The sequence below is a fragment of the Neopsephotus bourkii genome, unplaced genomic scaffold (assembly GCF_033783945.1).
Source record: "Neopsephotus bourkii isolate Nb327-2 ecotype Australia unplaced genomic scaffold, CSIRO-AGI_Nbou_v1 NB_1139, whole genome shotgun sequence".
In the NCBI taxonomy this organism is placed as follows: Eukaryota; Metazoa; Chordata; class Aves; order Psittaciformes; family Psittacidae; genus Neopsephotus; species Neopsephotus bourkii.
In genome coordinates, this window is record NW_026901625.1 from 3,979,640 (window position 1) to 3,995,183 (window position 15,544).

At 61.2% G+C, this 15,544-nt stretch overlaps 2 protein-coding genes across 2 annotated transcripts in view; one reads left to right on the plus strand and one right to left on the minus strand.

Moving 5' to 3' along the window:
• SYPL2 (synaptophysin like 2) overlaps positions 1-15,544 on the minus strand; it is a 40,923-nt gene that overhangs the window by 14,217 nt on the left and 11,162 nt on the right. The gene's annotated exons all lie outside the window — the stretch shown is intronic.
• SORT1 (sortilin 1) lies at positions 1,741-14,564 on the plus strand. Its single transcript, XM_061362750.1, has 20 exons — positions 1,741-1,935; positions 3,588-3,647; positions 3,790-3,827; positions 3,923-4,025; positions 5,035-5,199; positions 5,343-5,416; positions 5,501-5,550; positions 6,985-7,115; positions 7,600-7,744; positions 7,905-8,060; positions 8,145-8,251; positions 9,386-9,488; positions 9,581-9,749; positions 11,315-11,505; positions 12,225-12,414; positions 13,038-13,154; positions 13,278-13,386; positions 13,496-13,602; positions 13,686-13,806; positions 14,550-14,564. The coding sequence occupies exons 1-20, from the start codon at positions 1,741-1,743 to the stop codon at positions 14,562-14,564; spliced, it is 2,346 nt and encodes a 781-aa protein (XP_061218734.1).

Consider the following 15,544-nt stretch of genomic DNA (forward strand, 5'->3'; position numbering starts at 1 on the left):
GGCCTTGAACACTGCCAGGGATGGAGCATTCACAACCTCCCTGGGCAACCCATTCCAGTGCCTCACCACCCTTACAGTAAAGAATTTCCTCCTTAGATCCAATCTAAACTTCCCCTTTGGAGCATCCACCCTTGTCCTTCTCCCTTGGGTTTCCTCCCTAAAGCCTGAGCTGGAGCTCTGACTCCTTCCCAGGTCAGAAACCCATAACCAGGCTTGGGATTTGCTTGGGAATACCCATACCACTGCTAGACCAAGGCTGGGGTCAGTGGTGCAGCCCTTGCCCTGTCACCTCCCGCACGTCCTGCTTAGGTTTGAGGGCAGTTGTGTTTGGATTGGGAAACTTCTGCTGTTCGGCTTGGTTGGGGTGGTTTTGATTCTCGTTCCCCAGCATTATCCTTGGAGCAGCCTCTCAGAACTGAAGGGATAAGGGAATAAACTGGGATTTGAGTTATGGAATGGGTTGGGTTGAAGGGACCTTAAAGCTCATCCAGTTCCAGCCCCTGCCATGGGCCACCTTCCACTGGAGCAGGAGCAAACACTTGCACCCACCAGCCCTTACCTGTTACCCTTTGGTACCACCCATCCTCTTCATGACTCCCTCTCTTGCTGTTGCCAGATGGATGTGGGAAGGGGAAACCCGGTCTTCCCAGCTGGATCAGCCCTTGGATAACCTCAGTTCTCCCATTCCTGCTGTGAGTTTCCCCTCTTTGCATTAACAAATGAAGGACACAAACTGGAGCATCAGGCGATGCCCGAGGCCATGGTTCCACGTTGACCACACAGCCCTTACTTCCAGGTGGGAGAGTAAAGGTCACCCATACACAGTGAATGGGCTCTACCCTTCCCTGGCGTCCTGACGTGGCTCTGCCCACGGCCCTGCTCCTAATTCCTGACGTGGATCCGAGGTGTGGAAGCTCGCCTGGCTGGAATATCCAGCAGGTCCGGGCCATCTGCCACCACCCAGCACCAGGCATCTCCTCCTTCATCCCCCGCATCCACCCTTGATCCCAAACCCGCCCTGAAGCCTTGGGTCACCCCAGGGCCTCATCGGGGTCCCTTTTCCTTTGGGAAGGGGTGAACCCGCTGCTGTTTTGGCTTTGTTTGTGTCCGCAGCCACACAAAAGCTCTTTCTTCCCGGTCACGGGTGCGCCGGTGGCAGCATCCCATGGAACCGGCTCTTCGGGACGGGAAAATTGAGGCTTTGTGTTCCTTATCTGAGCCCTCCCGGCAAGGGAAGAGCCTCAGCTCCCCGCCCGCATGGACAATGAGGGCAATGGGGAGCGGGCTGGGAGGTCTGACCCGCTCTGTGCATCACCGGGTACCGAAGCACCCGGGTCTTGCCGGTACCGGCCTCCCGAACCGGGGCAGCCGGACTTGTCACTGCAGCCAATCAGAAAATCGCTTCGCTCTCTCCCCTCGCCGCTCAGCCAATCAGAAAGCTGTCGCTAGGTAGATTAGAGCGCAGGGGTCAAAAGGGAGAGGGCGGGCTTGCTGCCACCTTGTCAACCAATCAGAGCAGGAGGAGGGCGGTGATTGACAAAGAGAAGGGGCGGGGCGGGGCGGGGGGCGTGTCCCTGGGGAGAGCGGCGTCCACTGTAGCCAACCAGCTCCCGGGGGCGCGTCGAGGGGGCGGGGCTAAGGGCGGCGAACAACCAATGGGGAGCGAGGGGCGGGCAGCGGCGGCAGGACCGGGAGAGCGGGGCGGCGGCGGTGGTGACGGTGACGGCGGCGGGAGTCGCCATGGGCCCGCCGGGGGCTGCGGCCTTGACCGTGCTCATGGCGGCGGCGATGGCGGCGGGGCCTGCGCTGGGGCTGCGGCTGCGGGGCCGGCACCGGGCCCCCCGCGGCGGCACCGGGGCGCTGACGGCGGCGGGAGGCGAGGCCTGCGGCGGCCTGCGCGGGGTCCCGGCGGCCCTCGGCAACAACACGCACCAGGTGAGGCGGGCACGGCCCGGTACAGCGGGAGGCGCCGCGGCTCGGGGCCGGGGACACCGGGGACACCGGGGACAGGCGGACGGATACCCCCGTGACAGCGCTGGGAATGGGCAGGGAGCCCCCCCCACCTGTGGGATGGACACACAGACACACCCCCACACACACCCTTCCCATCCCGGATCCCATGGGATGAACACACAGACCCCCCCGCTCTTCCCATCCCGTATCCCATGGGATGAACACACAGACACCCCCCTCTGACCCTTCCCATCCCGGATCCCATGGGATGGACACAGACACCCCCCCCCCCCTTCCCCTCCCAAATCCCATGGGATGAACACACAGACACCCCCCCCTTCCCATCCCGTATCCCATGGGATGAACACACAGACACCCCCCGACCCTTCCCATCCCGTATCCCATGGGATGGACACAGACACCCCCCCTTCCCATCCCGTATCCCATGGGATGAACACACAGACACCCCCCCGACCCTTCCCATCCCGTATCCCCATGGGATGGACACACAGACACCTCCATCCCGGTCCCATGGGATGGACACAGACACACCCCCCCCGTCCCATCCCGTATCCCATGGGATGAACACACAGACACCCCCCCGACCCTTCCCATCCCGTATCCCATGGGATGAACACAGACACCCCCCCCCTTCCCATCCCGGATCCCATGGGATGGACACAGACACCCGGCAGGGCAGGACAGGACAGGGTGCACTCACGGACACCGCGGGGGGGGACGTGACCGCGGCGCTGGCGCCGCTCCCGGGCCGGGATCGGGATCGGGATCAGGATCAGGGCGGGCTCCGTGCCCGTGCAGGGGCCGGTTGCCACCCATTGGCGTTGCCGGCCCCGTTGGCGTTACACTGAGTTCTCCCCTCCTTCCCCCCCCTTTTCCCTTCATTTTTCCCCCTTTTCCCACTTTCCTACCCCATTTCCCCCCCCTTCCCTTCATTTCTCCCCCTTTTCCCTCTTTTCCCCTCCGTTTTCCCCTTTTCCCTTAATTTTTCCCCCTTTTCCCACTTTTCCACCCCATTTCCCCCCTTTCCCTTCACTTCTCCCCCTTTTCACCCTTTTCCACCCCGTTCCCCCCCTTCCCTTCATTTCTCCCCCTTTTCCCACTTTTCACCTCTGTTTTCCCCCCTTTCCCTTAATTTTACCCCTTATCCCGCTTTTCCACCCCATTTTCCCTGTCTTTTCCCTTCATTTCTCCCCCTTTTCCCACTTTTCCACCCCTTTTTCCCTTCGTTTTCTCCCCTTTCCCACTTCCCCCCCTTTCCCTTAATTTTTCTGCTTTTCCCACTTTCCCAAACTGTTTTCCCTTTTCCCTTCATTTCTCCCCCTTTTCCCACTTTTCCACCCATTCCCCCCCTTTCCACCCCATTTTCCCCCCTTTCCACCCCATTTTCCCCCCCTTTTCCCTTCATTTCTCCCCCTTTTCCCACTTTTCCACCCCATTTTCCCCCCCTCACCCCATTTTCCCCCCCACCCCATTTTCCCCCCTTTTCCCTTCATTCTCCCCCTTTTCCCACTTCCCACCCGTTTTTTCCACCCCATTTTCCCCCTTTTTTCCCTTCATTTCTCCCACTTTCCCACCCCATTTTCCACCCCTTTTCCCACTCTCATCCCTCCCAGTTCATCTTCGACGACCTCAGCAGCTCCGTGTCCCTGTCCTGGGTTGGTGACAGCACTGGGGTGAGCACTGCGGGCTCCCACATTGGGATGGGGGGGTCCCCACTTCCATAGGGGACAATGGGACCTGGATGGGGTGACCCCCACCATGTGCCCTTGCTCTGCGCCCCCTATCCCCATCCTGCTCATCCCGATGACATTCCAGGTGATCCTGAGCTTCGGGCAATCCAAACTGTACCGGAGGTGAGTGGGACCCCATGGAGGGGTGGGAGCAGCCCCCCCCACCCCATTCCCGCATCCCTGTTCCTGCTTCCCACCATGTGCTCCCCCCCTTCCAGTGAGGACTATGGGAAGAGCTTCCAGGACATCTCCAGCCTCATCAACAACACCTTCATCCGCACCGAGTTTGGTGTGGCCATCGGGCCCGGCAACTCCGGGAAGGTGGGGATGGGGATGGGAATGGGAATGGGGATGGGAATGGGGATGGGAATGGGGATGGGAATGGGGATGGGAATGGGGATGGGAATGGGGATGGGGATGGGAATGGGGATGGGAATGGCGCTGGGAATGGGGATGGGAATGGGGATGGGAAGTGGGGATGGGAATGGGGATGGGAATAGTGGGAATGGGGATGGGAATGGGGATGGGAAAGGTGGGAATGGGGATGGGAATGGGGATGGGAATGGTGGGAATGGGGATGGGAATGGTGGGGAATGGGGATGGGAATGGGAATGGTGGGGAATGGGGATGGGAATGGGAATGGGAATGGGGATGGGAATGGGATGGGAATGGGAATGGTGGGAATGGGATGGGAATGGTGGGAATGGGATGGGAATGGGTTGGGAATGGTGGGAATGGGGATGGGAATGGGGATGGGAATGGTGGGGATGGGAATGGGGATGGGAATAGTGGGAATGGGGATGGGAATGGGGATGGGAATGGTGGGATTGGGGATGGGAATGGGGATGGGAATGGTGGGAATGGGGATGGGAATGGTGGGGAATGGGGATGGGAATGGGAATGGTGGGGAATGGGGATGGGAATGATGGGGATGGGAAAGGTGAAGATGGAGATGGGAAGGGTGGGGATGGGATTGGGGATGGGAATGGTGGGGAATGGGGATGGGAAAGATGGGGATGGGAAGGGTGTGGATGGGAATGGTGAGCATGGAAAAGGGGAGGATGGGGATAGGAAAGATGGGAATGGGGATGGGAAGGGGGGGATGGGGATGGGGATGGTGGGGATGGGGATGGGGATGGTGGGAATGGGGATGGGAAAGATGGGGATGGGAAGGGTGGGGATGGGAAAGGTGAGGATGGGGATGGGAAAGATGGGGATGGGGATGGGAAGGGTGGGGATGGGGATGGGAAGGGTGGGGATGGGGATGGGGATGGTGGGGATGGGGTGGTGGGGTCCCCCATATCCCATGGCCGTGGCTGCCCCCATGCAGGTGATCCTGACGGGGGACGTCTCCGCTGGGAGCCGCGGGGGCCGCATCTTCCGCTCCCTGGATTTTGCCCGGAATTTCATCCAGACGGATGTGCCCTTCCAGCCGCTGGTGCAGCTCAGCTACAGCCCGCGGGACCCCGAGTGCCTGCTGGCGCTCAGCACCGACGTGAGCGCGATGAGGCCCGCTTCCCTAGGGATGCTGTGCCGGAGGATGCCCGGATGGGAATGGGCTTGGAGCCGCAGGGATGGGGATGTGGGTTTGGGGGGGATTGGGGTCATCCAATTCCCTTTTCCATCCTTGTCCCATAGAACGGGCTCTGGGTCTCCAGGGATTTCGGGCACAAATGGGTCCTGATCCACAGAGCGGTGTGCTTGGCCAAGTGGTGAGTGAGGGGGTCACCCCCCCGCCCCATCCCTCTGTATCCCATTGCTCCCAGTGCCACATCCCCTCTTCCTTCCCTTCCCAGGGGTGCGGATGGGACCATCTTCTTCACCACCTTCCTGAACAACTCCTGCAGTAAGTACTGCCCATGCAGGGAGCCAGCGCTGCAGGGGGTGTGTTGGGATATTGATGGGGATGTGCTGGGATACTGGGAGGGATGTGTTGGGATACTAATGGGGATGTGTTGGGATACTGGAGGGGATGTGTTGGGATGCTGGAGGGGATGTATTGGGATAGTGGGGGGGATGTGTTGGGATGCTGGAGGGGATGTGTTGGGATGCTGGAGGGGATGTGTTGGGATACTGGGGGGGATGTGTTGGGATGCTGGAGGGGATGTGTTGGGATACTGGGGGGGATGTGTTGGGATACTGGGGGGGATGTGTTGGGATGCTGGGGGGGATGTGTTGGGATGCTGGAGGGCATGTGTTGGGATGCTGGGGGGGATGTGTTGGGATGCTGGAGGGGATGTGTTGGGATACTGGGGGGGATGTGTTGGGATGCTGGAGGGGATGTGTTGGGATACTGGGGGGATGTGTTGGGATACTGGGAGGGATGTGCTGGGATACTGATGGGGATGTGTTGGGATAGTGGGGGGGATGTGTTGGGATACTGGGGATGTGTTGGGATAGTGGGGGGATGTGTTGGGATAGTGGGGGGATGTGTTGGGATACTGGAGGGATGCGTTGGGATAGTGGGGGGATGTTGGGATACTGGGGATGTGTTGGGATACTAATGGGGATGTGTTGGGATACTGGGGGGGATGTGTTGGGATGCTGGAGGGGATGTGTTGGGATACTGGGGGGGATGTGTTGGGATACTGAGGGGATGTGCTGGGATACTGATGGGGATGTGTTGGGATAGTGGGGGGGATGTGTTGGGATACTGGGAGGGATGTGTTGGGATAGTGGGGGGGATGTGTTTGGATACTAATGGGGATGTGTTGGGATACTGGGGGGGATGTGTTGGGATGCTGGAGGGGATGTGTTGGGATACTGGGGGAGATGTGTTGGGATACTGAGGGGATGTGCTGGGATACTGATGGGGATGTGTTGGGATAGTGGGGGGATGTGTTGGGATACTGGGAGGGATGTGTTGGGATAGTGGGGGGATGTGTTTGGATACTAATGGGGATGTGTTGGGATACTGGGGGGGGATGTGTTGGGATGCTGGGGGGGATGTGTTGGGATAGTGGGGGGGATGTGTTGGGATACTGGGAGGGATGTGTTGGGATAGTGGGGGGGATGTGTTTGGATACTAATGGGGATGTGTTGGGATACTGGGGGATGTGTTGGGATACTGGGGGGGATGTGTTGGGATACTGGGGGAGATGTGTTGGGATGCTGGGGGGGATGTGTTGGGATACTGGGGGGGATGTATTGGGATACTGGGGGGGATGTATTGGGATACTGGGGGGGATGTATTGGGATACTGTTGGGACCAGCCCCGGCGGTGGCCGCTGAAGCCGGAGGCAGCTCCAGGCTCTTTAATCCCCGCTCCCTTCTCCTCAAGAAGCTGACCTGGGCTTCCTGGAGCTCAGGAAAACCTCGGACCTGGGCTCCTCCTTCAAGGTCATCGGCACCAGGATCTACTCCTTCGGCCTGGGGGGGCGCTTCCTCTTCGCCTCCGTTATGACAGAGCAGGTCCTTGTCCCCCCCCATCCCATCCCCATCCCATCCCATCCCATCCCATCCCATCCCATCCCCATCCCATCCCCATCCCATCCCCCCCCCATCCCATCCCATCCCCATCCCCATCCCCATCCCATCCCATCCCATCCCATCCCCATCCCATCCCCATCCCATCCCATCCCATCCCATCCCCATCCATCCCATCCCCATCCCCTCCCATCCCATCCCATCCCATCCCATCCCATCCATCCCATCCCATCCCCATCCCATCCCCATCCCCATCCCATCCCACCATCCCCATCCCATCCCACCCACCCCATCCCATCCCATCCCATCCCATCCCATCCCATCCCATCCCATCCCATCCCATCCCATCCCATCCCATCCCCATCCCCATCCCATCCCCATCCCATCCCCATCCCCATCCCATCCCAGTACCAGTGCCTTCATCCCCATGGGGACGAGCAAGTCTGACGATGCTTTGGGGATCCCTCAGGGGACCACGAGGCGCATCCACGTCTCCCTGGACCAAGGGGAGAGCTGGAACATGGCCCAGTTGCCCTCCGTGGGGCACGAGCAGTTCTACTCCATCCTTGCTGCCAACGAGGACCTGGTCTTCATGCATGTGGATGAGCCAGGAGGTGAGCACCACCGGGTCCTGTTCCCCCCCATGCATGGGGCTCATTGCCATTGGAGCATCCCTATTGAGCAGCTCCTTCCTTATGGCCTTCAGGGGTCTTTTCTCTTCCTACAACACCCCATGGCCTCCCCATCACCCTGACCCCTGTGTCCCTGCCCTAGACACGGGCTTCGGCACCATCTACACCTCGGATGAGCGCGGCATCGTCTACTCCAAGTCCCTGGAGCGGCACCTTTACACCACGACGGGGGGGGAGACCGACTTCACCAACATCACCTCCCTGCGCGGCATCTTCATCACCAGCGTCCTCTCCGAGGGTGGGTCCAGGCCTGGGGATGCTGTGGGAGCACTGGGATGCTCCTGACCCCCTTCTCCCCCCCCTCTATCTCAATGCCTTGCAGATAACTCCATCCAATCCGTGATCACCTTTGACCGGGGGGGGCAATGGGTGCCCCTGCGCAAGCCCAAGAACACCTCGTGTGACTCCATGGCACGGAGCAAGGATGAGGTGGGGATGGGAACTGGTCCTATGGGGGCTGCTGTGGGGCCCCTCGGTGGTCCCTGCCTTGGCTCTGTTAAAGGGATGCTCAGGGATGTGGGGGGGGATCCAGCCTGTGCCTCCCAGCAGAGGTGCTGAGGGTGTGGGGCTGGATGTGCACAGGGTGTGGGGCACAATGTGGGGCTGTGGGTCCACTCTGTAGGGCTGTGGGTCACGCCATGGGATGTGGGTTGCTGCATGGGATGTGGGTCGCTGCATGGGATGTGGGTCACTGCATGGGATGTGGGTCGCTGCATGGGATGTGGGTCGCTGCATGGGATGTGGGTCGCTGCATGGGATGCGGATCACTGCATGGGATGTGGTTCACCCTATGGGCCTGTGGTCACCCTATGGGGCTGTGGTTCACCCTATGGGGCTGTGGTTTGCACCATGGGCCTGTGGTTCACCCTATGGGGATGCGAATCACTCCATGGGATGTGGAGCATGCCATGGGATGTGGATCACTCCATGGGATGTGGATCACTCCATGGGGCTGTGGTTCACCCTATGGGGCTGTGGATCACACCATGGGGCTGTGGATCACTCCATGGGGCTATGGATTACACCATGGGGTGTGGGTCACTCCATGGGATGTGGGTCACACTATGGGGCTGGAGATCACTCCATGGGGCTATGGATCACTCCATGGGATGTGGATCACTCCATAGAGCTATGCATCACTCCATGGAGCTATGGATCACTCCACGGAGCTATGGGTCACTCCATGGGGCTATGGATCACTCCATGGAGCTATGCATCACTCCATGGGGCTATGGATCACTCCATAGAGCTATGCATCACTCCATGGGGCTATGCATCACTCCATAGAGCTATGCATCACTCCATGGGGCTATGGATCACTCCATGGGGCTATGGATCACTCCATGGAGCTATGGATCACTCCATAGAGCTATGCATCACTCCATGGGGCTATGCATCACTCCATGGAGCTATGCATCACTCCATAGAGCTATGCATCACTCCATGGGGCTGCTTGGCAAGCTCTGCTCAGGCTGGGGTAGCCCTGGCTTCTCTCCCAGCACCCCTTTGGGCATCCCTGTGTGCCCTGCGGTCCCGGTGGCCACGCTCCCCTCTCTCCTTCAGTGCAGCCTCCACATCCACGCCTCCTACAGCATCTCCCAGAAGCTCAACGTGCCCATGGCACCGCTCTCGGAGCCCAACGCCGTCGGCATCGTCATCGCGCACGGTACCCACCCCACCGGGGCAGGGACCATGGGGCCCAGTGCCACATCCAGCTCCATGTGGTGACCCTGTGTGTGTCATCCCCCCCTCCAACAGGCAGCGTCGGGGGGGCTATCTCGGTGATGACCCCCGATGTGTACATCTCCGATGATGGGGGCTACACGTGGGCACGGATGCTGGAGGGACCGCACCATTATTCCATCCTGGACTCGGGGGGCCTCATCGTGGCCGTGGAGCACAGCAGCCAACCCATCAACACCATTGAGTAATGGGCTTGGAGGATGAGGGGCACTGGGGATGCTCAGTGGGCACTGGGGATGGTCAATGGCACTGGGGATGCTCAGTGGCACTGGGGATGCTCAATGGCACTGGGGTTGCTCAATGGCACTGGGGATGCTCAGTGGGCACTGGGGATGCTCAATGGCACTGGGGATGCTCAATGGCACTGGGGATGCTCAGTGGGCACTGGGGATGCTCAATGGCACTGGGGATGCTCAATGGCACTGGGGGGTGCTCAGTGGGCAGTGGGGATGCTCAGTGGCACTGGGGATGCTCAGTGGGCAATGGGGATGCTCAGTGGCACTGGGGATGCTCAATGGCACTGGGGATGCTCAGTGGCACTGGGGATGCTCAATGGCACTGGGGATGCTCAATGGCACTGGGGATGCTCAGTGGGCAATGGGGATGCTCAGTGGGCACTGGGGATGCTCAGTGGGCAATGGGGATGCTCAATGGCACTGGGGATGCTCAATGGGCACTGGGGATGCTCAATGGCACTGGGGATGCTCAGTGGGCAGTGGGGATGCTCAGTGGGCACTGGGGATGCTCAGTGGGCACTGGGGGATGCTCAATGGCACTGGGGATGCTCAGTGGGCAGTGGGGATGCTCAGTGGGCACTGGGGATGCTCAGTGGGCACTGGGGATGCTCAATGGCACTGGGGGGTGCTCAGTGGCACTGGGGATGCTCAATGGCACTGGGGGGTGCTCAATGGCACTGGGGATGCTCAGTGGTCACTGGGGATGCTCAATGGCACTGGGGATGCTCAGTGGGCAGTGGGGATGCTCAATGGCACTGGGGGGTGCTCAATGGCACTGGGGATGCTCAGTGGGCACTGGGGATGCTCAATGGCACTGGGGATGCTCAGTGGGCACTGGGGATGCTCAATGGCACTGGGGATGCTCAGTGGCACTGGGGATGCTCAGTGGGCACTGGGGATGCTCAATGGCACTGGGGATGCTCAGTGGCACTGGGGATGCTCAGTGGGCACTGGGGATGCTCCGTGGGCACTGGGGATGCTCAGTGGGCACTGGGGATGCTCCGTGGGCACTGGGGATGCTCAATGGCACTGGGGATGCTCAGTGGGCAATGGGGGATGCTCAATGGCACTGGGGATGCTCAATGGCACTGGGGATGCTCAGTGGGCACTGGGGGTGCTCAATGGCACTGGGGATGCTCAATGGCACTGGGGGGTGCTCAATGGCACTGGGGATGCTCAGTGGGCACTGGGGATGCTCAATGGCACTGGGGATGCTCAGTGGGCACTGGGGATGCTCAATGGCACTGGGGATGCTCAGTGGCACTGGGGATGCTCAGTGGGCACTGGGGATGCTCAATGGCACTGGGGATGCTCAGTGGCACTGGGGATGCTCAGTGGCACTGGGGATGCTCAGTGGGCACTGGGGATGCTCAATGGCACTGGGGATGCTCAGTGGCACTGGGGATGCTCAGTGGGCACTGGGGATGCTCCGTGGGCACTGGGGATGCTCAGTGGGCACTGGGGATGCTCTGGGAGGTGCCCCTATGGTGCTGAGCGCGTCCCCTGCCCGCAGGTTCTCCACGGACGAGGGGCAGTGCTGGTACCGGTACCCATTCTCCAAGGATCCCATCTTCTTCACGGGGCTGGCGTCGGAGCCCGGGGCCCGCTCCATGACCGTCAGCGTGTGGGGCTTCCGCGGCAGCTTCTTCTTCCGCAAGTGGGTCTCCTACACCATTGACTTCAGTGAGCTGCTGAGCAGGGCCTGTGAGTGCTGATGGGGATGGGATGGGGATGGGGATGGGGATGGGAATGGGGATGGGATGGGGATGGGGATGGGGATGGGGATGGGGATGGGGATGGGGATGGATGGGGATGGGGATGGGATGGGGATGGGGATGGGGATGGGGATGGGGATGGATGGGGATGGGGATGGATGGGGATGGGGATGGATGGGGATGGGGATGGGGATGGGGATGGGGATGGGGATGGGGATGGGGATGGGGATGGGGATGGGATGGGGATGGGGATGGGGATGGGGATGGGGATGGGGATTGGGATGGGGATGGGGATGGGGATGGGGATGGGGATGGGGATGGGATGGGGATGGGGATGGGGATGGGATGGGGATGGGGATGGGGATGGGGATGGGGATGGGGATGGGGATGGGGATGGGGATGGGGATGGGGATGGGGATGGAGATGGGGATGTGGATGGGGATGGGATGGGGATGGGGATGGGGATGGGGATGGGGATGGGGATGGGGATGGGGATGGAGATGGGGATGGGGATAGGGATGGATGGGGATGGGGATGGGGATGGGGATGGGGATGGGGATGGGGATGGGGATGGGGATGGGGATGGGGATGGGGATGGATGGGGATGGGATGGGGATGGGATGGGGATGGGGATGGGGATGGGGATGGGGATGGTGCCAGGGATGTGGCCCCATGGTGCCGTCCTGGTGCTGAGCGCGGTGCCCGCAGGTGAGGACAAGGATTACACCATCTGGCTGGCGCACTCCAGCGATCCCGGTGACCCCGGCGACGGCTGCATCCTGGGCTACAAGGAGCAGTACCGGCGGCTGCGCAAGTCCTCGGTGTGCCGCAACGGCCGCGACTACGTGGTCACCAAGCAGCCGTCCGTGTGCCCCTGCACGCTGCAGGACTTCCTCTGGTGGGCTCTGTCCTCAGCATCGATCCCTGCATCACCCTTTCCCCTGCATCATCCCATGCCCAGCATCATCCCATCCCCAGCATCATCCCATCCCCAGCCTCATCCCATCCCCAGCATCATCCCATCCCCAGCATCATCCCATCCCCAGCATCATCCCATCCCCAGCATCATCCCATCCCCAGCATCATCCCATCCCTGCATCATCCCATCCCCAGCATCATCCCATCCCCAGCATCATCCCATCCCCAGCATCATCCCATCCCCAGCATCATCCCATCCCCAGCATCATCCCATCCTTGCACCATCCCATCCCTGACATCATCATCATCCTCGCGTCATCCTATCCCTGCTTCATCTCACCCCCGCATCATCCCATCCTTGCATCTTCCCACCTCTAACATCTTCCCACCTCCCACCATTCTCCCACCTCTCCAGCATCTTCCCATTCCCTCAACTCCTTTCACCTCCAGCATTGTCCCACCTTCACATCTTCCCACATCCCCATGTGTCTTCCCATCACCCCACCCTCTCTTCCCACCTCCCATCCCCATTTCAGACCAGCATCCCCCTCCTTGTCCCGGGGGGGGGGGGGGTCTCATCCCCTTTTCCCCTTCTTCCCGCAGTGATTTCGGGTACTTCCGCCCTGAGAACCAATCCGAGTGCGTGGAGCAGCCGGAGCTGAAGGGCCACGACCTGGAATTCTGCCTCTACGGCCGCCGGGAGCTGCTCAGGACCAGCGGGTACCACACGGCCGCATCCTGCCCTTAGCGGGGCCGGACCTGGCTCCATCCCTTCACCCCCTTGGGGATGAGCATCCCTTGGGAAGCTTCTTTGGGATCACCGAGCGCTTCCTTCACCCTCAGGTACCGGAAGATCCCTGGGGATAAATGCTCCGGAGGGGAGAGCCCGGCGCGGGAGGAGACGGACATGAAGAAGAAATGCACCAGCAACCTGCTGAGCCCCAGCCCGCTGGTGGGTGCTGATGCCGGTGGCACCCATGGGTGACACCGCGGGCACGGGGACCACCTCCTGTCCCCAATGGGGGTGCATTGGGGGTCACGGTGCCCCTCCATTCGCACAGGCCGCCCCCCGCAGCCCCACTGCTGCTGTCCTGGCTGTGGGCACCGCGCTGCTGCTCACCGCGGCCATCACCGTGATTCTGGTCAAGAAATACGTGTGTGGGGGCAGGTGAGGGACCCCCCCCCCAAACAATGGCTCCCCACCATGGTTGGGGGGCTGCTGCCTTCACCCCCCCTACACGCAACCTCCAGGTTCCTGGTGCAGCGTTACTCGGTGCTGCAGCAGCATGCAGAGGCCAATGATGCAGAGACCATCGATGCGCTGGGCCCCCCCCCGCCTGCTAAACCTGGGTACCACGATGACTCCGATGAGGTGAGACCCCCCCCCATACACACTCCATAGGGATCTATAGGGGGGGGCCTGCTCTGGGGGGGGCACCCCAATGGGTGATGGATGCATATCCACCCCCCTCCACTCCATAGGGGTCTATGGGGGGTCCTGCTCTAGGAGGGGGCACCCCAATGGGTGATGGATCTATATCCCCCCCCCATACACACTCCATAGGGATCTATGGGGGGGTCCTGCTCTGGGGGGGGTACACCAATGGGTGATGGGTGCATATCCACCCCCCTCCACTCTATAGGGCTCTATGGGGGGTCCTGCTCTGGGGGGGGGGCACCCCAATGGGTGATGGATCTATATTCCCCCCCCACTCCATTGGCCTCTATGGGGGGGGGTCCTGCTCTAGGGGGTGCACCCCAATGGGTGATGGATCCATATCCACCCCCCTCCACTCCATAGGGATCTATGGGGGGGTCCTCTCTAGGGGGGGGGTACCCCAGTGGGTGATGGATCTATATCCCCCCCCCATACACACTCCATAGGGCTCTATGGGGGGTCCTGCTCTAGGGGGTGCACCCCAATGGGTGATGGATGCATATCCACCCCCCTCCACTCCATAGGGATCTATGGGGGGGTCCTCTCTGGGGGGGGCACCCCAATGGGTGACAGATCCATATCCCCCCCCCCCCCACACACCATAGGGCTCTATGGGGGGGGTCCCTCTGTAGGGGGGGCACCCCAATGGGTGACAGATCCATTCCCCCCCCTTCCAGGATCTCTTGGAATAGCGGCGCTGATGCTGAGGACACAGGGATGCTGCAAAGGCAGGACCTGCCCCCCCATTCCTGGGGGGGGGGCTGTAACTGAGCTCCATCCTGGGGTGGGGGGGGATGCTCTTTATTATCCCCTTATCTGGGCTATTTGATGTCATAGGAACTGCCCCCCCCAGTGTCCCCAAGATTTGGGGGGGGGCTGGGGACAAGCTTTGGGGTGTCCCCATTGCCTGGGGGGGGTCGTTTCCCCCCCCCTTTCCCAAAGCAATACTGCCATGGGGTGCCCCCAGCTTTGGGGTGCAGGTCCCCATGGTGGGGGGGGGGTGGTCACGGTTTAGGGCCCCCCCCCCCTCCAAGCTTGCAGTGGCCAAGGGAGATGCAGCAATAAGGAATTGAAGCTTGAAGCAGGGAGGGGTTTTGGGGGGCTCGATCCTGGCTGGGGGGGGGGCTCCTTACACTGGATCCATCCTTTATTGGGGGGGGTCACCCCACACCCCCCGCCCCCCACCTCCCAGCCTCTGGTGGGGGGGGGGGGGTATGTCCCCCTTCCCCATATTGGGCAATGGGGGCTCAGCTCTGCCCCATAGCTATCGCGATAGGGCTGGGTGTCACGATATAGACTCCCCCCCCCCCCCAAGTGCTGGTGGGATTGGGGGGGGGGGCATCTTTTGCATGTGCTTCAACACGGGGCTGGGAGCCCTAAGTCAAAGCCATAGAGCCCTGTGTGACCCCCAAGTGTGGGGGGACACACATGGACCCCCCCCCCCCAGGTGACGCTGGACCCATGGGGCTGTGTCTGTATATTTGGGGTAATGGAAAGCAAAGCAGAGCCTGGGCCCTGCCCTGTGCTGTGGGGGGGGTTCGGGGGGGGCACCCCCATGCAGGGCCCATGGGGGGGGCAGGCATTAAAAACACTGTTCCTTTATTCCAGTATAAGGCAACTCAATACAGACACAAACACGGGGGGGGACACACAGAGAAGGGGAACCCCCCCC